This window comes from Dipodomys spectabilis, unplaced genomic scaffold (genome assembly GCF_019054845.1).
Source record: "Dipodomys spectabilis isolate Male_0828 unplaced genomic scaffold, ASM1905484v1 ptg000227l, whole genome shotgun sequence".
Classification (NCBI taxonomy): domain Eukaryota; kingdom Metazoa; phylum Chordata; class Mammalia; order Rodentia; family Heteromyidae; genus Dipodomys; species Dipodomys spectabilis.
The window spans coordinates 5,808,880-5,829,495 of NW_024870904.1; the positions used below are offsets into that span (position 1 = coordinate 5,808,880).

The following is a 20,616-nucleotide window of genomic DNA, read 5'->3' on the forward strand; positions in this document are numbered from 1 at the left end:
CTTATCTCCAATTAACCACCAGAAAACCCTAAGTGGCACTTTGGCTCAAGTGATAGAGTGCTCACCTGGAGCTGAAGAGCTCAGGGATAGCGCCCAGGTCCAGAGTTCAAGCCTCATGACAGAAAGGAAGGAAGGAAGGAAGGAAGGAAGGAAGGAAGGAAGGAAGGAAGGAAGGAAGGAAGGAAGGAAGGAAGGAAGGAAGGAAGGAAGGAAGGGAGAGAAAGAGAGAGAAAGAAAGAGAAGAGGGAGGGAGGGAACAAGGAAGGAAGGAAGGGAGAGAAAGAGAGAGAAAGAGAGAAAGAAAGAGAGAAGAGGGAGGGAGGGAACAAGGAAGGAAAGAAGGAAGGAAGGAAGGAAGGCAGGCAGGAAGGCAGGCAGGCAAGCTGGGCACCAGTGGTTCATGCCAATAGCTACTCATGAGGCTGAGATCTAAGGATCTAGCTTTAAAGCCAGCCTGAGCAGATAAATCTCAGAGTCTTATTTCTAATTAATCAGCAAAACACTGAAAGTGGAAGTGTGGCTCAAGTGGTAGGGAGCCAGCTTTGAGCAAAAAAGCTAAGGGAAAATGTGAGGCCTTGATTTCCCTGTCCTGGCTCCAATTTTTTTTAAAGCATATTGGGAAATGGGAGCATAGTTGGAATACTAGGTCCTAGGCCTTGGGGCTTCCAGGCTGGGATGAGCTTCCATATGTTTAGGCTAGAGAAGCAACAGGGAAGAAAAGCCAGGAACCCAATGTGTTCTGGATCATGCAAGATCCTGTGAGCCAAGGTGAGAGGTTTGGAGTTTAGTGTTGGTGTAATAGGAAGTTATTAGAGAGATTTTTTTTTCTGTAAGAGAGCTCATTTGGCTAGATGCCCATGGCTCATGCCTATAATCCTAGCTTCCCAGGAGGTTGAGGTCTGAGGATGGTGGTTCAAAGCCAGCCCAGGCAAGAAAGTCCATGAGACTCTTATTTCCAATTAACAATAAGAAAACCAGAAGTGGCGCTGTGGCTCAAGTGGTAGAGTGCTCACCTTAAGCTGAAGAGCTGAGGGACGGTGCCCAGGCCGAGTTCAAGCCTCACAACCAACAAAAAAAAATTTTTTAATGTAAAAAAAACTCTCTCTCTATATATAATCCCTCCTTTTATTACCCGGGTTGGAGAATAAAGGAGAATCCCAAACTATGATCCTCCTTTTTGTGTTTACCTGCATCACTAGGATGACAGACATGCATCACTGAGCCTAGCCATTGGTCTTTATACCATTTATTTAAAATTTTGCCCCAGTTGCCTTGATCTTTTCCTAGCTCATCTTCCCAAGTAACTAAGATCACCAGCGTGAGCCACTATACCCTGCTAGTTAATATTGTATAACCTAATGTTTCCCTAAATGATTTTGATGGCATTAAGGTGGGAAATATTTAAAACTACTAGCAAGACTTCTAGAATGGGAAGGAAGTTTCAGAACATTTAGACCTCTTTAGAGATGATCTGGTGCCAGTGGCTTAAACCTACTATAATCCTAGCTATTCAGGAGGCTGAGATCTGAGGATGATGGTTTAAAGACAGCCCAAACAAGAAAATCTTCAAGACTCTTATTTTAAATTAACCAGCAAAAAAGCTGGAACTATAAGTATGGTTCAAGTGCTAGAATGCCAGCTGTGAGTGAAAAAGCCAAGCAAGAACACAAAGCCCCAAGTTCAACACACATACACACATGTACACAAATAGTAACATCCAGAAAGAAAAGGAACTTTTCCAGGTCTTGCAGGAAGCAGCAACAGAGATGTTACTGGGAAGTAGAACATCTCTACACTTCACAGTCTGGTATTATCCCAGAAGTAAGGGAGGCCATGTAACCAAATGAACCAGTGTTTCCCAAGAGAGTTCCTCTATGCTACATGAACTTAACGCAATTACTATAACCTTGGAGAATCATTAACGTTTTACTGGATGTTAAAAGAGCCATTTAACATTGCTTAATCCAGTATTTCCCCAAATTATTTGATAATGGAAAACATTTTGGTGTACGTGTGTGTGTGTGCGCGCGCACTCGCGCACGAGTTCTGGGGCTTGAACTCAGGACCTGGGCACTGTCCCTGAGCTTTTTCACTCAAGGCTATTGCTCTAACACTTGAGACACAGCTCCAGTTCAGCTTTGTGATGGTTAATTGGAGTTAAGAGTCTCATAGACTTTCCCAGCTATAAATCTCAATCCTCAGATCTCAGGCTCTTATGTATCTAGGACTGCAGACATGAACCATTAACTCTTGATTCTTTTTTTTCTTTCCATTATCCTTAAGTAGTTGAACAAATGGGTTTCAATTCATATAATAAATTTATAAAATAAATTCATAAAATAAATTTATCAACACGGTGCATCTGGAAAAATGTCACCCCTTCATCCATTATTGATGGTTTCTTTTCTTTTGGTGGGGCGGGATGTTGTGGGGCTTGAATTCAGGGATTGGGTGCTGTCCCTGATTTTTTCTGCTCAAGGCTAGCATTCTACCACTTCAAGTCACAGGTCAATTTCTGGTTTTTGTATACTTAATTGGAGGTAAGAGTCTCATGGACTTTCCTGCCTGGGCTGTTTTCAAATTGTGATCCTCAGATCTTAGCCACTTGAATAGTTAGGATTACAGGCATGAGTCACCCACACCCAGCTTGGTTTTTTTTCTTTTTTTTTTTTTTGGTGCTGGTACTGGGGCTTGAACTCAAAACCACATGCTCTCCGTTGGCTTTTTCATTCAAAGTAGATATTCCACCACCTGAGGTACACCTCTACTTTCCATATATACTCATATTCTAAGAAATTCTGTTTGGAGAGTGCTACCCTCAGCAAAAATTCCTCTCTCCCCTGCACCTGATTCCTAAGTAAAGCCATAATAAATATTAGCTAATACCATCATTCTTGCTCCTATTAGACTGTTCAGGGCAGGGGCCATATTTCACTCAGCTCATGTTCTTTTGTTGTCTTAGTGCTGAGCCTTCAGGAATAAAGACACAGATCATTTACTCAGTCAAATAAACAACACTAGCTATTTTGTTGACTTTGGACCTCTTCAATCCCTTGGCTTTACCTGAAATAAAGGGCAGTTCACTGGCTTCCACACCTCTACTGGTGGCTTCTACCTGTAATCCTAGCTACTCAGGAGGCTGAGATCTGAGGACCATGTTTCAAAGTCAACCAGAGCAGAAAAGTCCATGGGTCTTTTATCTTAATTAATTCACTCAAGCCAGAAGTGGAGCTGTGGCTCAAGTGGTAGAATACTAGTCTTGAGTGAAAAAGCTAAGGAACAATGCCCAGAATCAGAGTTCAAGCCCCAGTACTGGCACATACACCAAAATTACTGTGCAGGAGCTCACATGTAGCTCAGTAGTAGAGCATGTGCTTAGTGCATACAAGGTCCTGAGTGCAAGTTCCAGTACCAAAAAACAGAAAATGAACAAACTGACAATCTGTGTGGGATAAACAAAAATACCTATGGGAAAGTCACTGGATTTGTTAAAGTCATTTAGAAAAGTCCTAGAGCCTCCACCAACTGACAGCACGGCTCTGAATAAAATATCTTGTCTTTCTGAACTTCAGCATATTTACCTATAAAATGGGGTGACAATTGTTCTGGCTGCTTTTTGCAAGTTTTTTTCTGGTGTTTGACCACTTGAGTAACACCTCGATTTTTGCCTTGAGCCACAGTGCCACTTCTAGTTTTCGAGTGGTTTATTGGAGATAAGAGTCTCTTAGACTTCCTGCCTGGGCTGGCTTTGAACTGTGATTCTCAAATCTCAGCCTCCTGAGTAGCTAGGATTAGAGGCATGAGCCACCAGTGCCTAGTTAAGCTCCTTTTGTTTAAGGCTAGCACACTACCACTTGAGTGCCAATTTCAACTTTTTCTGTGACTAATTGTAGGGAAGAGACTCACAGACTTTCCTGCCTGACCTGGCTTTGAACCATAATCCTCAGATATCAGCCTCTTGAATAGCTAGGATTATAGGAGTGAGCCACCAGTGCCAGCCAGCGCTTTATTGACTCACTTAATTGTTACAATAACCCTTGGGGGTCCATGCTGTTATTGTGCCCATTTTACAGACAAGGAAACTGAGGCAGAGAATGAAAAGGAACTTGCCCGCCACTATAAACTTACCTGAAGTAGGTGACAGGCTAGGACTGTTGAACATTTTCATAAATATTGGCTCATTTGGTATAATAGATTTTGTCTAGTGAATGATTTTCTTGCTTTCCTTCCTTTCTCCCTTCCTTCCTTTTTTCCTTTCTTTCTTTCATTCTTTCTTTCTTTTTGTGGCAGTCCGGGGGCTTGAACTCAGAGCCTGGGTACTTCCCCTAAGCCTTTTTGGTCAAAGCTAGCACTCTACCACTTGAGCCACAGCTCTACTTCTAGCTTTTGGGTGGTTAATTGGAAATAAAGAGTCTCATGGATTTTTCTGCCTGGGCTAGCTTTGAACTGTAATCCTCAGATTTCAGCCTTCTGAGTAGGTAGGATTACAGCTACCAATATCCAAGAGTTCTGCTATTTTATATTTGTTTGGTTTTTTTTTTTTTTTTTTTTTTTTGATCTGGTAGTGGGGACTGAACTCTGGGCCTGGGAGCTGTCCCTCAGCTCTTCAGCTCAAGGCTAGCGCTCTACCACTTGAGCCACAGCACCACTTCCAGCTTTTTTCTTTTTGCTTATGTGGTGCTGAGGAATCGAACCCAGGGCCTCATGCATGCAAGGCAAGCGCTCTACCACTGAGCCACCTTCCCAGCCCCTCTGCTATTTTATATTTGGAGACAGGAAAGCTCAGGGAGGCAAACTAACTTGCCTGAGATCACATAACTAGAAAATAAGTAATAATAAAAGCTTGGCCTAAACTGTATTCTTCTGACCCTTGGCCTTTTTTTTTTTTCTGTCACACTCAAGAATAGAAAAGGGGTTTATGAAAAGAAGGTGTTATTGTGGGGAAATTTGTTCCCTAAGGCAAGAACAAAGTCTCCTCCTTTATTCTTTCCACTCCAGGCCTTCTGGCAGGGCTCTCTGTCCTGGAGTTTAGGCTCCTGTTTGAGTGGCAGGTTCTATTGGTCTGTGTCACCCTATGATATTTACTGTCATGTCAACAGGGAAATTGTCTCTTGCTTTCATTTTGACTGCTGAGTCTTTTTTTCTTTGTCAGTCCTGGGGCTTGAACTCAGGGCCTAGGCACTGTCCCTGAGCTTCTTTTGCTCAAGGCTAGAGCTCTTCTACTTGAGCCATGGTGTCACTTCCAGCTTTTTCTGTGTATGTGGTACTGAGGAATTGAACCCAGGGCTTCATGCATGCTAGGCAAGCACTCTACCATGAAGCCACATTCCCAGACCCTAGATTTTCTTTTAAAAAAAAAATTAATTGGGCTGGGAATGTAGGTTCATGGTAGAGTGCTTGCCTAGCATGCATGAAGCCTTGGGTTCGATTCCTCAGTACCACATACACAGTAAAAGCTGGAAGTGACACCGTGGCTCAAGTGATAGAGCGCTAGCCTTGAGCAAAAGCAGCTCAGGGGGGCTGGGAAGATGGCTCAGTGGTAGAGCGCTTGCCTTACATGCATGAGGCCCTGGGTTCGATTCCTCAGCACCACATAAGCAGAAAAAGTTGTAAGTGGCGCTTTGGCTCAACTGGTAGGGTGCTAGCCTTGAGCTGAAGAGCTTAGGGACAGTGTCCAGGCCCAGAGTTCAGGCCCCACAACTGCCAAAAAAAAAAAAAAAAAAAAAGAAGCACAGCTCAGGGACAATGCCCAGGCCCTGAGGTCAAGCCCCAGGACTGGCAACAACAACAATAACAACAACAACAAAAACTACAAAGACAAAATTTTAATTATTATTGTTGTTTTGTCAGTTGTGGAACTTGAACTCAGGGCCTGGGCACTGTCCCTGAGCTTTTTTGCTCAAGGCTAACATTCTACCACTTTGAGCCACAGTGCCACTTCTGGTTTTCTGATAATTAAAGATAAGACTCTCAGGAACTTCCTTGCCCAGACTAACTTCGAACTGTCATCCTCAGATCTCAACCTCCTGAGTAGCTAGGATTACAGGTGTGAGCCACAAGTGGCCAGCTTATTGTTATTATAAAATTGATGTACAGAGGAGTTACAATTAAATAAGCCAGATAATGAGTACATTTCTTTTTGGACAATGTCATCCCTTCCCTGGGTCTCTCCCAGTTTTCCCTCTCTTCCTTACTCATATATTATATAGTTCACTTTCAGTATAGTATCTAGTATCACTAACTGCTTTGTTCACCTTTTGTTCCTACATTTCTGTGCCTCCCCTTGCCCTCCCAAAAATAGATAAATGAACAAACAAAACAAAAAGAAAAACAGCAATGAAGAAAAAAATTTCATTTTAATTTCCTGGAGTTTATTTTTGATAAATATTATTTTATATGATCAGATGCACATAGGCATTTGCGTTCCTCTCCTAAGAATATCCTCGTTTGTCTCACTGTGTGTGAACGCTTAGAGACCTATACATTTTTTTATGTCCCAGTATTTAAATATAGTTTCCACATAGAGAAAACATATACAGTGTGTTCTCTGAGCTTGACTTACCTCACTTAACATGATTTGTTCTAGGGCTGTCCATTTCCCTGCAAATTATCTCTGGCTTTTTGCTGGCTAATTGGAGATAATAGTCTCACAAATTTTCCTGCCCAGGCTGACTTCAAACTAGGATCATCACTACAATTTCAACATTCTGAGTAGCTAGGATTATAGGCACAGGCCACTGACACCTGGCTTTGACTGCGGATTCATATTTGTTTCCACAAACTTGATTATTTACTGTTTAAAAAATGATTACCAGAGCTGCATATTGGTGGCTCATGCCCATATCCTCCTATTCAGGAGGCTGACATCTAAGGATCTGGTTCAAAGCCAGCCCAGGCAGGAAAGTCAGTGAAACTCTTTTTTTTTTTTTGGGTCCGGTTGTGGGGCCTGAATTCTGGGCCTGGGCGCTGTCCCTCAGCTCTTCAGCTCAAGGCTAGCGCTCTACCACTTGAGCCACAGCGCCACTTCCGGCTTTTTTTCTTTTTGCTTATATGGTGCTGAGGAATCGAACCCAGGGCCTCAGGCTTGCAAGGCAAGCGCTCTACCACTGAGCCACCTTCCCAGCCCTCAGTGAAACTCTTATCTCCAATAAACCACCAGTAAAACCGGAAGTGGTGCTGTAGCTCAAGTGGTAGTGAGCTAGCCTTGAGCTGAAGAGCTGAGGGACAGCACCCAGGCCCTGAGTTCAAGCCCCAGGACCAGCTAAAAGAAAAGGGACTGGAAGGTGGCTCAACGGTAGAGTGCTTGCCTTGCATGCATGAGGCCCTGGGTTCAATTCCTCAGCACCCTATAGCAGAAAAAGCCGGAAGTGGTGCTGTGGGTCAGGTGGTAGGGCGCTAGCTTTGAGCTGAATTGCTGCGGGACAGCGCCCAGGCCCAGACTTCAAGCCCCACAACTGGAAAAAAGAAAGAAAGAAGGAAGGAAGGAAGGAAGGAAAGAACGAAAGAAAGAAAAGAAAAGGAAAGGAAAAAAGGTTACCAGAAATTTTGGGTTTTGCATTTTCTTGGTGTAATATCTGTACCTCTTGTTCATGTGGTTTAGGGAATGGAGCCAGGCGAGACCTTAGTTCTGACTCTGCTGTTCCGGCATCCTAGAGCAAGTTACTTAATGTCTGTGGGCTTCAGTTCTTCACTGCCAACAAGAGGTACTTGTCTACCCTACCTCCCTCACAGTCTTTTAGAAAATATATAGTGTGGTATAAATAGAAAGTGGGTCACTGGCTGCGTGCCAGTGGCTCATGCTTAGTTACTGAGGAGGTTAAAATCAGAGGATCCTATTTCGAAGCCAGCCCAAGTAGGCAATTTTGTGAGACTCTTATCTCCAATTAAGCAGCTGGAGAATGGAAGTGTGGCTCAACTGGTAGAGCTTAAGCTGTGAGCAAAAGAGATTGAGTGGAAGATCAAGAAGTTCAAGTCCTGGTAGTGGTATAGAAAAAAGAGCAGGACTTTATAATGCGAGGGCTAACATAAATGCTTAATAAACTATATGTAACGGATCATATGGAAGAAAATCTGTAATGATGTGGAAACAGCAATAATAATATAGAGTTTAGGAAGGAGAGAAAACAAGAAATAAGATTCCTATATGTCCGGCTGGGAATATAACTTAGTGGTAGAATACTTGCCTAGCATGCATGAAGCTCTGGGTTCAATTCCTCAGTACCACATAAACAGAAAAGGCCAGAAGTGGCTCTGTGGCTCAAGTAGTAGAGTGCTAGTCTTGAGCCAAAGAAGCTCAGGGACACTGCCCAGGTCCTGAGTTCAAGCCCCAGGACTGGCAAAAAAGAAAAAGAAAAAAATTCCTATATGTGCTCTGTTATGTAAAGTATATATAGAAATAAGACATGAAATAAATTATACCAAGCTAGGTGTTTGTAACTTACGCCTGTAATACTAACTACTCAGGAGGCCAAGATCTGAGGAATGAGGTTTGAAGATAGCCCTAGCAAAAAAGTCCAAAAGGGCTGAGAAGGTGGCTCAGTGGTAGAGTGCTTGCCTTGCATGCATGAGGCCCTTGGTTCCATTCCTCAGCACCACATAAGCAGTAAAAGCCTGAAGTGGTGCTGTGGCTCAAGTGGTCGAGTGCTAGCCTTGAGCTGAAGAGCTGAGGGATATCGCCCAGGCCAAGAGTTCAGGCCCCATGACTGACAAAAAGAAAAAAAAAGTCCAAGACCTTTATCTCTAACTAACCACTAAAAACCTGGAAGTGGAGATGTGGCTCAAATGATAGAGTGCTAACCTTGAGCGAAAAAGCTAAGGGACAGCACTCAGGCCTTGCGTTCAAGTCCCAGCACTGGCATACACACAAAAAAAATAATTAAAAAGAAATGTATAACACTGATAGGAGATATAGCATACTCATAATTTACCATACTCAGTGTAGAATGGGAAAAATACTCACATACTTTAAAGAAATTTCTATTAATAGTTTAAAATGGGGAGAATCTTCATGTCCTAGCTGTGGAAATTAAATAAGATTTTTTTTGTGAAAAAGTTGGCATTTTATTCTGAGTTTTGAAAAACAAGCAGAAATTTGGACAAGTAGAAGTGGAAAGGCATTATTGACAGTTATAAAAGATAATGTTTACTTAGCACATACTATGCATGACGCATTGTAGTACTCAATTATACACATTGTGTCATGATGAGTTACTGAAGCATATGATATATCATCTTCAATTGGTATATGGGGAAAGTGAAATTTAGTTTGTGTATTGCCTAAGCACCAAGAAAGTAGAAGTAGCATTCTTGCTCAGAACCTCTATTAAAAATTCTGTCATATGATATGAGCCAGAGAAACACAAGACTTACGAGGAATAGGCTGGGAGCTGCCTGAACAGGGAACAAATTATGTTTTCCATGGTCCTACTCACTAACTGTTCCATTGTAAACGCACAGTAAATATTTGTAAATATGCACAGTAAATATTTCTGGTTTTCTGGTGGTTAATTGGAGATAATAGTCTCACAGAGCAGGGCACTCGTGGCTCATGCCTAAAATTCTAGCTACTCAAGAGGCTGAGATCTGAGGATTGTGGTTCAAAGCCAGCCCAGGCAGTAAAGTCTGTGACTCTCTTTCTCTCCAATTAACTACCAGAAAACCAGAAGTGGCACTGTGGCTCAAAGTGGTAGAGTACTATCCTTGAGTGAAAAAAAGCTCAAGGACAGAGCCCAGGCCCTGAGTTCAAGCCCCACACCACCACCAACACCACCACCAAAAAAAAAAGAGCGGGGGGAGGGGGGGGTGTTCACTGGTAGCTCATGCCTGTAATCCTAGCTACTCAAGAGGTTGAAATGTGAGGATCCTGATTTGCAGCCAGCCCTTACAGACAAATCCACGAGACTCCAATTAACCAGCAAAAAGCCAGAAGTGGCTCTATAGTTCAAGTGTTAGAGTGCCAGCCAGTCGTGAAGAAAAAAGTTAAAGGATAGCTTCAGGCCTTGAGTTCAAGGCCAAGTACAAGTATGTGTGCGCATGTATGCACACACACACACACACTCACACACAGAATGAAAGAAATGATAGCAATCCTCTGTTGGAGTGTAGCTTATGTGGCTAGATGAAAACGGAGGAAGGTTAGGGTCAGGCTATGCTGAAAATGAATATGGAGATTTTGAGAAGAGGCAAGACCTGTCAAAGTCCATCAAAGGTCAAGAAATCTGATTGATGGTAATCGATGTCTGGAAGGAATCCAGGGAGCAGTGATGATCACTTGAGAAGAGTCAGAACTGCAAGGAAGATAATGGGGCTGGAGTTAAGGACTACATAGGCAGAATTTGATGAGAAGCAATTGAGATAGTGACACACTCCACCTCAAGGGAATATTGGGTGAAAGGCTCATCTATCACCTCTTCCTCATTGCAAACCACCTTCCTCCTTTTCCACTGAGGCTATACTAATAAAATGGAAATGGGTAGTCGTACTTGATAGAAAAGGATTGCCAGTAGCTCAAGCCTGTTAAACCTTAGCTACTCAGGAGGCTGAGATCTGAGAATCAAGGTTTGAAGCTAACTTGGGCTGGAAAGTCTGAGTCATTAGACTCAGAGGTATGGCTTAAGTGGTAGAGTACCAGCCTGGAGTAGAAAAAGCTAGACAAGAGCACAGGACCCCAGAGCCCTGGTGGCTCACTCCTGTAATCCTAGCTACTCAGGAGGCTGAGACCTGAGGATTGTGGTTCAAAGCCAGCCTGAGCAGGAAAGCCCATGAGACTCTTTATCTCCAATAAACCACCAGAAAACCAGAAGTGGCGCTGTGGCTCAAGTGGTACAGTGCTCCCCTTGAGCTGAAGAGCTGAGGGATAGTGCCCAGGCCCAGAGTTCAAGCCCCACAACCGACAAAAACTAAATAAAAATAATTTAAAAAAAAGAGCACAGGGCCTTGAGTTCAAGCCACATACACACCACCACCACCACCACCACCACCACCACAATGCTGCCATGCGTATTAACCAAAGTATTGGGGAGGCAGTCAATATCAATACCACCTCTGCACATAACACCTGTTGCTGTTCATATCTACAGTTGAGCCTCTTCCCAAGAACTAAAATCATCTCATGGAATATTCTAGAAGACCAACAGTCTTCAGGGTTTGAAAAAACACTCCCCAGCTGCCATTGTTTGTTTTGGACAAGGCCCCTCTGTTTCCAACCCCATGTCAGTATACAGAGGCGATCCAAGGGCCTCTGATATCAGATTCAGTGCAAGTTCTTCCAGAAACTCAAGGTTATTTGGAAAATCAAACACCAGAGGAATAAAAATACATATCCAGGGGCTGGGAAGGTGGCTCAGTGGTAGAGTGCTTGCCTTGCATGCATGAGGCCCTGGGTTCGATTCTTCAGCACCACACAAGCAGAAAAAAATGCCAGAAGTGGTGCTGTGGCTCAATTGGTAGAGTGCTAGCCTTGAGCTGAAGAGCTGAGGGACAGCGCCCAGGCCCAGAGTTCAGGCCCTACGACCAGCAAAACAAAAAACTAAAAAAAATTCAAATGTGCTCTAACTCAGAGAACTATTCCTTTCCTACCCAGCTTATTTATTTATTTTGTTCCGGCTTTTTTTTTGCTTATGTGGTGCTGAGGAATGGAACCCAGGGACTCATGCATGCCAGGCAAGCGCTCTACCACTGAGCCACCTTCCCAACCCTTATTTATTTATTTATTTTGGAGCTAAGGTTTTTCCCTATGTATTCAAGGCTGTCCTCAAATTCCCAGTGGTCCTACCTTAGCCTCTTGAGTATGTGTCATCATAGATGATTCTATCATTTTTACTTTTTGATTTTTGTCACTATGTATATGTGTGTGTGAACCTTTAAGAATATGATACATTCAAGAGATGGGAATAAATTAGCCTGATCCTTGAAACAAAAAAGCAATTACTTTGTCTAACCTCATGTTTTTGGCCAGTGATCAAATTGTCTAGATTTTTGTCCCCCTAATTTGATAGTTATTTCTAGGAGAAAAGTAGGATACAACTCTCCCTTCCCACACATACATACCCATCCCCAAACTGGGGATTCAGGGCCTCATGCTCTTACTTAACTTTTTCCATTCAAGGCTGGACCCACAGCTTCACTTCTGGCTTTCTGCTGATTAGCTGGAAATAAAATCTCACTTACCTGCCTAGGCAAGTTTTGAACTGTAACACTCAGATCCCAGCTTTGTAAGAGCCACCTTTTGGGGGGGATATAGGGGGAGGCTGAGGCTTGAACTCAGGGCCTGGGTGTTGTCCCTGAACTTTTGTGCTCAAGGCGTGTTCTTTGAACCACAGCTCCACTTGCAGTTTTGGGGTTAATTGGAGGTGAGAGTTTCAGGGTCTTCCCTGCCCAGGCTAGTTTGTAACCATGAACCTCAGATCTCTGCTGCCTGAGTAGCTAGGATTACAGGTGTGAGCCACCTGTGCCCAGCAGATTTAACTTTTTTTGCCAGTCTTGGGGCTTGAACTCATGGCATGGGCACTGTGGTAAGAACAGGGCCTAGGGATTTATACTGTTCTGAAAACACACTCTGATACTCAGCTGCTACCTATGATCCTAGATACCTGCCTTGTGGGCTGGGAAGTTGGCTTAGTGGTAGAGTGCTTACCTTGCATGCATGAGGCTCTGGGTTCCATTCCTCTGTACCACATAAGCAGAAAAAGCCAGAAGTGGTGCTGTGGCTCAAATGGTAGAGTGTTAGCCTTGAGCTGAAGAGCTGAGGGACAGCGCCCAGGCCCAGAGTTCAAGCCCAGGACTGGCAAAAAAAAAAGAAAAAAGGTACAGATACCTACCTTGCTCCCTTCATTGAAAGTAGCTTTTCCTTTGTAATAGAAGGCAATAAAAGCCTAGTCTTTTATTTAGCATAGAGAGAGACTCATTTATTATTTGGAAAGAATGAATACCTATGTCACAGGATGATGATAAGGATCAAATGAGATAATGAATGTCAAATATTTTTCATAGAATTTAGAAAGTACTAGTTACTAAATAAAAGTATTCTCACTGGATGCTGGTGGCTCATGCCTGTAATCCTAGCTACTCAGGAGGCTGAGATCTGAGGACTGTAGTTTGAAGCAAGCCTGGGCAGGAAAGTCTATGAGATCTTATCACCAATTACCTCCCACTTACCAATGAAAGTGGTTCAAGTAGCAGAGCACAGGCCTTGAGCACAAAAGCTCAGGGACAGTACTCAAGCTCAGAGTTCAAGCCTCAGGAACAGCACAAAAGCAAAAAAAAAAAAAAAATGTAGCTATTCTCAACTATTTGTCATTGACTAGTATTTAGGGGAAAAAACAAATCAAGCGAGGTGCTAGTAGCTTATGCCTGTAGTCCAAGCTACTTAGGAGGCTGAGATCTGTGGTTCGAAGCTAGCCTGGGTAAAATAAGAGTCCATGAGACTCTTATCTCCAGTTAAACAGCAAAAAGCCAGAAGTGAAGCTGTGGCTCAAGTACTAGGGTACACACTTTGAGCACAAAAGCTTAGGAACAGTGCCTAGGCCCTGAAATCAAACTCCAGGACTGGAACACACAGACATACAGGTACACACATCTCTAACCATCAGTCTCACAGAGCCTGGTACCAGTGGTTCATACTTGTTATCCTAACTTCTCAAGAGGCTGAGATCTGAGGATGGCAATTTGAGGCCAGTCTGAGCAGGAAATGCCAGGAGACTCATCTCCAATTAACTGCCTAAAAACACAGAAGTGAACTGTGGCTCAAGTGGTACAGTGCTAGTCTTGAGCAAAAAAGCTCAGGGTACAGCCTCCATGCCCGGAGTTCAAGCCCCATGACCCACTTCCCCCCCCCCCCAAAAAAAAAAAAAAAAGTCTCATAGACTTTCTTCCCAGGGTTTGAACCATGATACTCAAATCTCAGCCTTCTGAGTAAGGAGAATTTCAGGCTTGATCCACTGATACCTGGTGGCAAGGACCAGGGTCCACCTGGATGTGTGGTTCAAATGGAAGAGTCTTGCAGATTTCTGAGTGTAATTCCAGACTGTGTCTGATTTCCAATACTTTTGTCTTACTATTGCAGTAATTATATATAGTCTTCAGAGGTACCAAACAAGCACTGGTTTATCATTTCCCAACTTAACTAGGATGAGAAGCAGGTAGCTGGTTTACTGAAGCAGTTTCCTAGAACCCTGCAGGGGACCACAGCACAGGGTCAGTAAATATTTATTGAATTGATTGCACACTGAAGTTTGAAACTGCTGTCATACATTTTACAATGTCTTCATTTTACTACGGTGGGGGGGGGGGAATTGAGGCGCAGGGAGGTGAACTCTGCTGAAGGTGGTAAAGGGCCAGGGTATTTAAATAAATAAATAAACCTCCAATCTCTGGAGAGTTCCTAGGAAGGTTCAACTCTGCTCCAGCAATTCTTTGGGGGGGGGGGGGAAGAAGGGAGGAGAAACTCTTGAATGAGAAGACATTTCCGGCCCATAAACGCCCTGTTTCAGAGGCACTTTGGAAGTGCCCGCTCCTTCTGAGGGGTGAGAAAGAGCTTGCCCTCCACGTCGGACGGGAATCGAACCCAAGACTGCCCTAGAGTCCCAGTCAGGCCTAGCAGGGAGGAGTTCAGCCAGGAAGAGCAGGGCGGCTTACCCAAGGTCACCCAGGCGGGGCCTCAGAGAGTGGGGGGCCAGGTCCTCCGGGCACCCGACCCGGCACCTCGTGGGTGTGCCCTCGGGGCGGATAAAGGATCTCCTTTACGGTATCTTTGAAATCGGGGGATGACATTAACGACTCCTTTCTCCGAAATCCGGCGAGCGATCCGACAGGGAGCTTAGCAGGCCCCGCCGGCCGCGTGGCCTGGCCCCATGTGCTCCACCTGCGGGCTTCCCGGGCGCTGGCCCTTTAAGACACCTCCCCCTCTCCACCCCCAGCGTCCCAGCCCCCTGCGTCGCCCCCCCCCCTCCCGAATTGCATCAGGCACGTGCTCGCCCCCGTAAGGTCCGCGCTCTTTCCCCCCCCCTCCCTCCTCGCTTCTCCCCTCCCTCTTCCCCCCACCCCACCCCGCGCACTCTCCGAGGTGCTCGCTGGAAATCGCAGGCGAGGGGCGGGGCCGGGAGAGGCCCTACGCGCGCGCTCCCGCCACCCCCTCCGCCCGCCGCCCAGGGCCCGCCTGGCGGGCGCGCTCCCGCAGCGCCGTCCCCTCCCCTTGCCCGCCGCCGCGTCGCGAGGCGCGCGCCCGCCCGCCGCCTGCCGCGGATCGCGTGGTCTGCTCCGCTCGCCGCTCCTCTCCCCCCGTCCGTCCATATTGCTGCAGCCCCCCGAGCCGGGAAGCCCGGGCCGCCCCGGGGGCGGGGGGGAGGGAGGGACGGGACGAGAGGCCGGCCAGATTCGGGGTGGGGGCCCCTCGTGAGGAGGAGGAGGCGGCTCGGGCGGGGGGGGGGGGACGCGCGCCGAGGAGGCCTGGACCGCAGAGTGGGGGGCCTTCCTCTCCCTCCCACCACCACCACCGCTCCCCCCCCCCGCCCCGCCAGCGGGGGCCTCGGATCTACGGCGGCTGCACTCGGCCGGGAAAGGGGGCCGCGCCTAGCGTGGTGAACCCCGACCCTTCACCGTAAGCGACTGGGAGCCGGCGGCCCGGAGGAAGGCGTCGCGGGCGCTCTTGCGAGCCGAGTTCGAGGCGGGGGAGGCCACCTCGGGCGCGCCCCGGCTTCTCCGGGAGGGGGGGGCGGGAGCGGGCGCGCAGATGGCCACTCAGGTGGAGCCGCTGCTGCCGGGGGGCGCCCCGCTCTTGCAGGCCGAAGAGCACGGGGGCCTGGTGAGGAAGAAGCAGCCGCTGGCTCCCGAAGGCAAGGGCGAGCCCGGGGCGAACGACGTCGGAGGGGGGGAGCCTGACGGCGGCGGCGGCGCCCGGAGACCTCGGCCGCCCTGCGCCAAGCCGCCCAAGGAAGGCGCCGGGCCTCCGGAGCGCGAGAGCCCGCGGCCGCCGCAGCCGCCGGGTGCCGAAGGCCTGGCGATCAGCGACGGAGAAGAGGGCGGCGGCGGCGAGCCGGGCGCGGGCGGAGGAGCTACGGGCGCCCGCCGAGACTTCGTGGAAGCACCCCCGCCCAAGGTGAACCCGTGGACTAAGAACGCGCTGCCGCCGGTCCTGGCCACCGTGAACGGACAGTCCCCCCCAGGTGGGTATCTCGGCGGCTTGCTCTGCAGGGGGTTCGGGAGGCCTCTTTTCCGGAGGACCTGGAGGTCCCTTCCCCAGCAGCCACCGCTGCTTGGTGGGTTACTTTAGGGTTTTGGACGAGGAGGAGGAGGAGGAGGCTGGTGGTTGATTGCGATTGCTTTCTGGTTTCTAGGGAGTCTCGGCGCCCTCCCCGCAGCGCTCTCTCCGGGCTTCGAGGCCCGGCCTTGAGAGGCCGTGGCCGCCGCCTGGGCCGCAGCGGTTAGTGGGCAACGGCGTGCTTCGGGCCTACTTGGCCGGGGAGGGGTGTGGGTTTCGCGGAAAAGGGCCTTGTGTCCTCTCTTCGCCTGCGCCTCCAAGCAGGTCCTGGAGGTGTGGGACGGAGTCTTGAACCTTCCGGGGGAAACCCCTGTGCCACCGCGCCACCCCCCACCCCCCCACGCTCCGGGGTTTTGGTGGCCTCGCGAGTCCGTCCCCATGTTGTAAAGGTTTAATGAGCATATGTCATGGGCGGCCCTGCCACCCGGCGGGGAGGTTTCCTGCCGGCCGCACGGATTGGGGGAAATTCTTTTCCTTGGTTTTAAGTTTAGGAAGTTTAGGGCCTGGGAGTTAAAGGGGATGGGGGGGGGGGCTTTGGAGGGTCGCCATTTGGTGGCGGAGGGTCGGTTAGACGAAGAGGAAAGGAAAAAAAGTCATTGAATTCGGTAGTCCCCCCCCCCCCCCCCCCGTCTTCCGCCTTGGAGCAAGTGTGCGGGAGGAGCCGGTTGGGGGCTGGCGGAAGATGTGAGCTGAGCGGGTGCGGGGCCTGCGGCGACGCGAGGGGCGTGTGCGGCGGGGGAGGGAGTGGCCGGGCGGGCCGGGGCCGGGGCCGCGGCCGGCGGGCGGGTGACAGTTGGGCGCCCTGCGCCGCGCCGGCCGCCCCGCGGGGGGCTGCTCGCGGCCGCTCGGGGTGGGCGTTCGGCGCCGGGTGCCGAGAGGCCCGGGCGGATGGGAAGACCGGCGGCGCGTGCGAGCGTGGGGCCCGGCCCCGCGGCTCCCGGCATTCCTCCGCAGCGGGGGAGCCGCGTGCCACCGCGGGCGGCGGCTCCCCGGAGCCCACCCCACCCTCTCCTGGCGCTCTTTTTTTTCTCCGCTCTGGGTGGGATTTGGGCTCGGCCTCCGGCGGGGAGGCGCGGTGTCAGCGTGCGGAGGGACACGTGCCGAGTAGGGTGCATCCCTTCCGTCCCCCCCCCCCCCCTCCGGCCAGGAGTGCCCGTGGGGCGCCCGAGACTGAGGCTGGCTCCTCCGGAGGAAGGGGGCCCCGAGCGCTTCCCACGCTCCCCGGGTTTGAACGGAGAGAATGGGGAAAGTTGAAGGCGGATCACCTTGTCTCTTCACCGGGAAGCCCATGCTGGAAGCGGCGTGTTTCCATTTTCCTTCCTTTTCAGCTCGCTTCATTTTGGAGGAGGGTACGCTTGGGAGGAGGAGTTAAGTGTCGTCCCTCACCTCGTGTTCTCTTCCTCTTGCCCTGTTTCTCTTCCTGAGCCCGTGTATGCCAAGGGCAGTGCTGAAACCTCCATTTTCTTTCAGATCCCTCCTCTCCACCCACAGCGTAAGGGAAAACAACTTTTAAGACTCTTTGGTCCTTCCCTCCCCCTCCCCTTTAAACTCAGAGGTATAATCATCCCCAGGAGCGTACACTCTTTAGAAGTTTAAGTGGAGCTACTCACCCCTGGCTGCTGCTACTTAACTAATGGTGAACCTGCCTTGTGGGTTTTAAATCAGCCATGACATCAGGTGGTATTGGGTGCCTGAGCTGGCGTTCTGTGTTAAGTCCAGGGGCCCTTGATAGCGCTTGCCTCACTGGGGTTATTGATCGTGGGAAGAAGACAGTTTGGCTGGCATCTTGGCTTTCCCTCTGAGAGGATAAGCTGGCATGTTTTAAGTGCCCAGAGCAACATTCTGAGTTGGGTAGGTTTGTTCTGTTCTTGTTTTTCTGGAATCTTAAAGCGAGAGAGTCTGTACTCTCTGGTTTCAAATCTTTGAAATAGTCATTGTCAGATAAACTCTGCATTAATCCAGTAGCTTCTTGATTTAAGCCTCTTGTTAGGGCTTGGATGCTTTTTTTGAGAGAGAACTCTGTGATTGGATTGTGGGGCTGCTAAGGTTTAGGTGATCTCTGGAGCAAACATGGATCTCTAAGGCCCCTTTTCGGCCTTAGTTTTGTTTGTTGTCTGGACAAATTTAAATGTGACACCAGTATAGTGGCTGTGTGGTCTTGAGAGTTTTTGTGTTCTGTGATGCATATGTTTTTGGGAGTCTACACAAATGAGTGCCTCATAACCATGCTAAAAGCTTTCCAAAGCTTGCTGCAGATGCCTATTTTTAGCTCTCCTTTTGGCTCAGATGCTGGTGTTTTTAGTTCTTTAAGGGACACGGCAGTAACTAGTAATAAAATATGTTTTATGATCTCTCTCCTTTCTTGTGTGATTCTTTCTTCTGGTTTAAGTGTCCAGGTCCTAGATTTGTAGTTTTAAATCCTGAGATTTGTGTTTTGTCTTTTTGGACACACTTCCTCCACTACAATATTTTTCAAATGTTTTTCCCCCCTTATTCAATCAACCACACCTTCTTCTGAAGTCCATTAAAGTTAAAAGGAAAAGAAGGCACAGGCATAGGTGCTGGGATCAAACTGCATAGGCTCAAATGCTAGCTCTGCCACCTGTTATGAGCAATGACTCCTTGTACAAGTTATTATAACCATCTTTTGTCTCATCTTTCCCATCTGTGTAATAGAGATTTATGATGTGCCTGATTTACAGGGTCATTGTGAGTGATTATATATGTACATATATATGCACATATATACACATATGTAAATCAGCCTAGTGCATGACATTGTAGCTGTAGGAGACTGAAGATTTTTCCCCCGGACTTTTCTCTGAGTCTGAGTTTTTCTTCAACTGAGGTCAAACAATGCAAGCAGTTTGTTTTCATGCGTTGCATCAGAACCCTCTGGAATAAGTTAGATCTCTGTCCTTAAAATTTGCTAAATAAATCAGGTGCCAATGACTCTGGTCTATAATCCTAGCTACTCAGGAGGCTGAAATCTGAGGATTATAGTTCAAAGCCAACCAGAGCAGGAAAGTGAGATTCTTCAGTTAACCAACAAAAAGCTGGAAGTGGAGCTGTGACTCAAAGTGGTAGAGCACCAGCCTTGAGCAAAAAAGTCCCCAGGCCCTGAGTTCAAGTGATGCATTCTTATTATAAAAATAATAAAAAAGAAAGTGACTTGTGTATGATGTAGGTAAAGTTAAGGTTAGTTGGTGACCCAAAGATGAAGCAGTTTTTGCTTTGGAATATGGTATGTTTTTTATTTGTTTTTTTGTTTTGATGGGGGTCTTGCTTTGTGGACTAGGCTGGCCTCAAATTTGCATACAATCTGCCTTTACCTAGCGAAGTGCTGGGATTGCAAGCATGTGCTACCACACTTGGTTTATGGTGTGTGTGTGTGTGTGTTTGTGTGTGTGTGTGTGTGTAGCAATGACTTTAGTAATTTGCCTTAACTAAGCATTAGTTGGTTTGCTTTTTGTAAAGACTCTCTATTGGGAGGGTATGTGTGCTTTAGGGCTGTGAAGGACAGTGTAATTGAACTGAAATTGTACTGTGGCTGGTGCACGTGCATTGCAAGTCTCCTCTCAACCAGCAGGGGTATTCAGTGGGTTTGTTGTGTGTACTCCTCTAAACTTGATATAGTAAGAAAACTATTGTTTGTTTGTTTTTAAACTGTTGTGCTAAAGTAGAAGACAAAGGCAGAGGGGTTTTTTGTTTTTTTTTTTTTTTTTTTTTTTTTGCCAGTCCTGGGGCTTGAACTGGTCTGGTGCTATCCCTGAGCCTCTATGCTCAAGGCTAGCACTCTACCACTTGAGCCACAGCGCCACTTCTGGCCTTTTCTGAGTAGTGTATTGGAAATAAGAGTCTCACGGACTTTCCTGCTCAGGCTGGCTTGAAACTGTGTTCCTCAGATCTCAGCTTTCTGAGTAGCTAGAATTACAGGTGTGAGTCTTTTTTTTTTTTTTTTTTTTTTTGGTCGAGGGGTTTGAACTCGGCCTGGGCACTGTCCCTCAGCTCTTCAGCTCAAGGTGGGTGCTCTATCACTTGAGCCACAGCTCCACTTCTGGTTTTCTGGTAGTTAATTGGAGATTAGAATCTCTGGATTTTCCTGCCTAGGCTGGTTTTGTTGAACTGGAACCCTCGGATCTCAGCCTCCTTAAGAGCTAGGATGACAGGCATAAGCCACCGGCGCCTGGCAAAGTCTGAGTCTTAAGTGTTTATATTCTTTGCATTTTTTTTCTATTTTAGTTGCATTTCAAAAATACAGCAAAACTGATTTCACAGAGTAAAGAAGGATTATAATCCAGCTGATCCATGGTACCCTAGAGGTTCTCCACCACATTAAACCAGTTCGCTTTCCTTTGTGT

The 20,616-nt window shown here is 47.5% G+C and overlaps 1 protein-coding gene across 2 annotated transcripts in view; it reads left to right on the forward strand.

Moving 5' to 3' along the window:
* Larp1 (La ribonucleoprotein 1, translational regulator) overlaps nt 1-20,616 on the forward strand; it is a 104,123-nt gene that overhangs the window by 19,603 nt on the left and 63,904 nt on the right. The window contains exon 1 of one of the 2 annotated variants that reach the window (XM_042697611.1): nt 15,424-16,160. The exons of the other annotated variant lie outside the window; for it this stretch is intronic. Coding sequence (XP_042553545.1) covers nt 15,728-16,160 — 433 coding nt within the window. The 5' untranslated portion in view covers nt 15,424-15,727. Of the gene's footprint in view, nt 1-15,423; nt 16,161-20,616 lie in introns of those variants that run through there. 2 annotated transcript variants of the gene reach the window in all.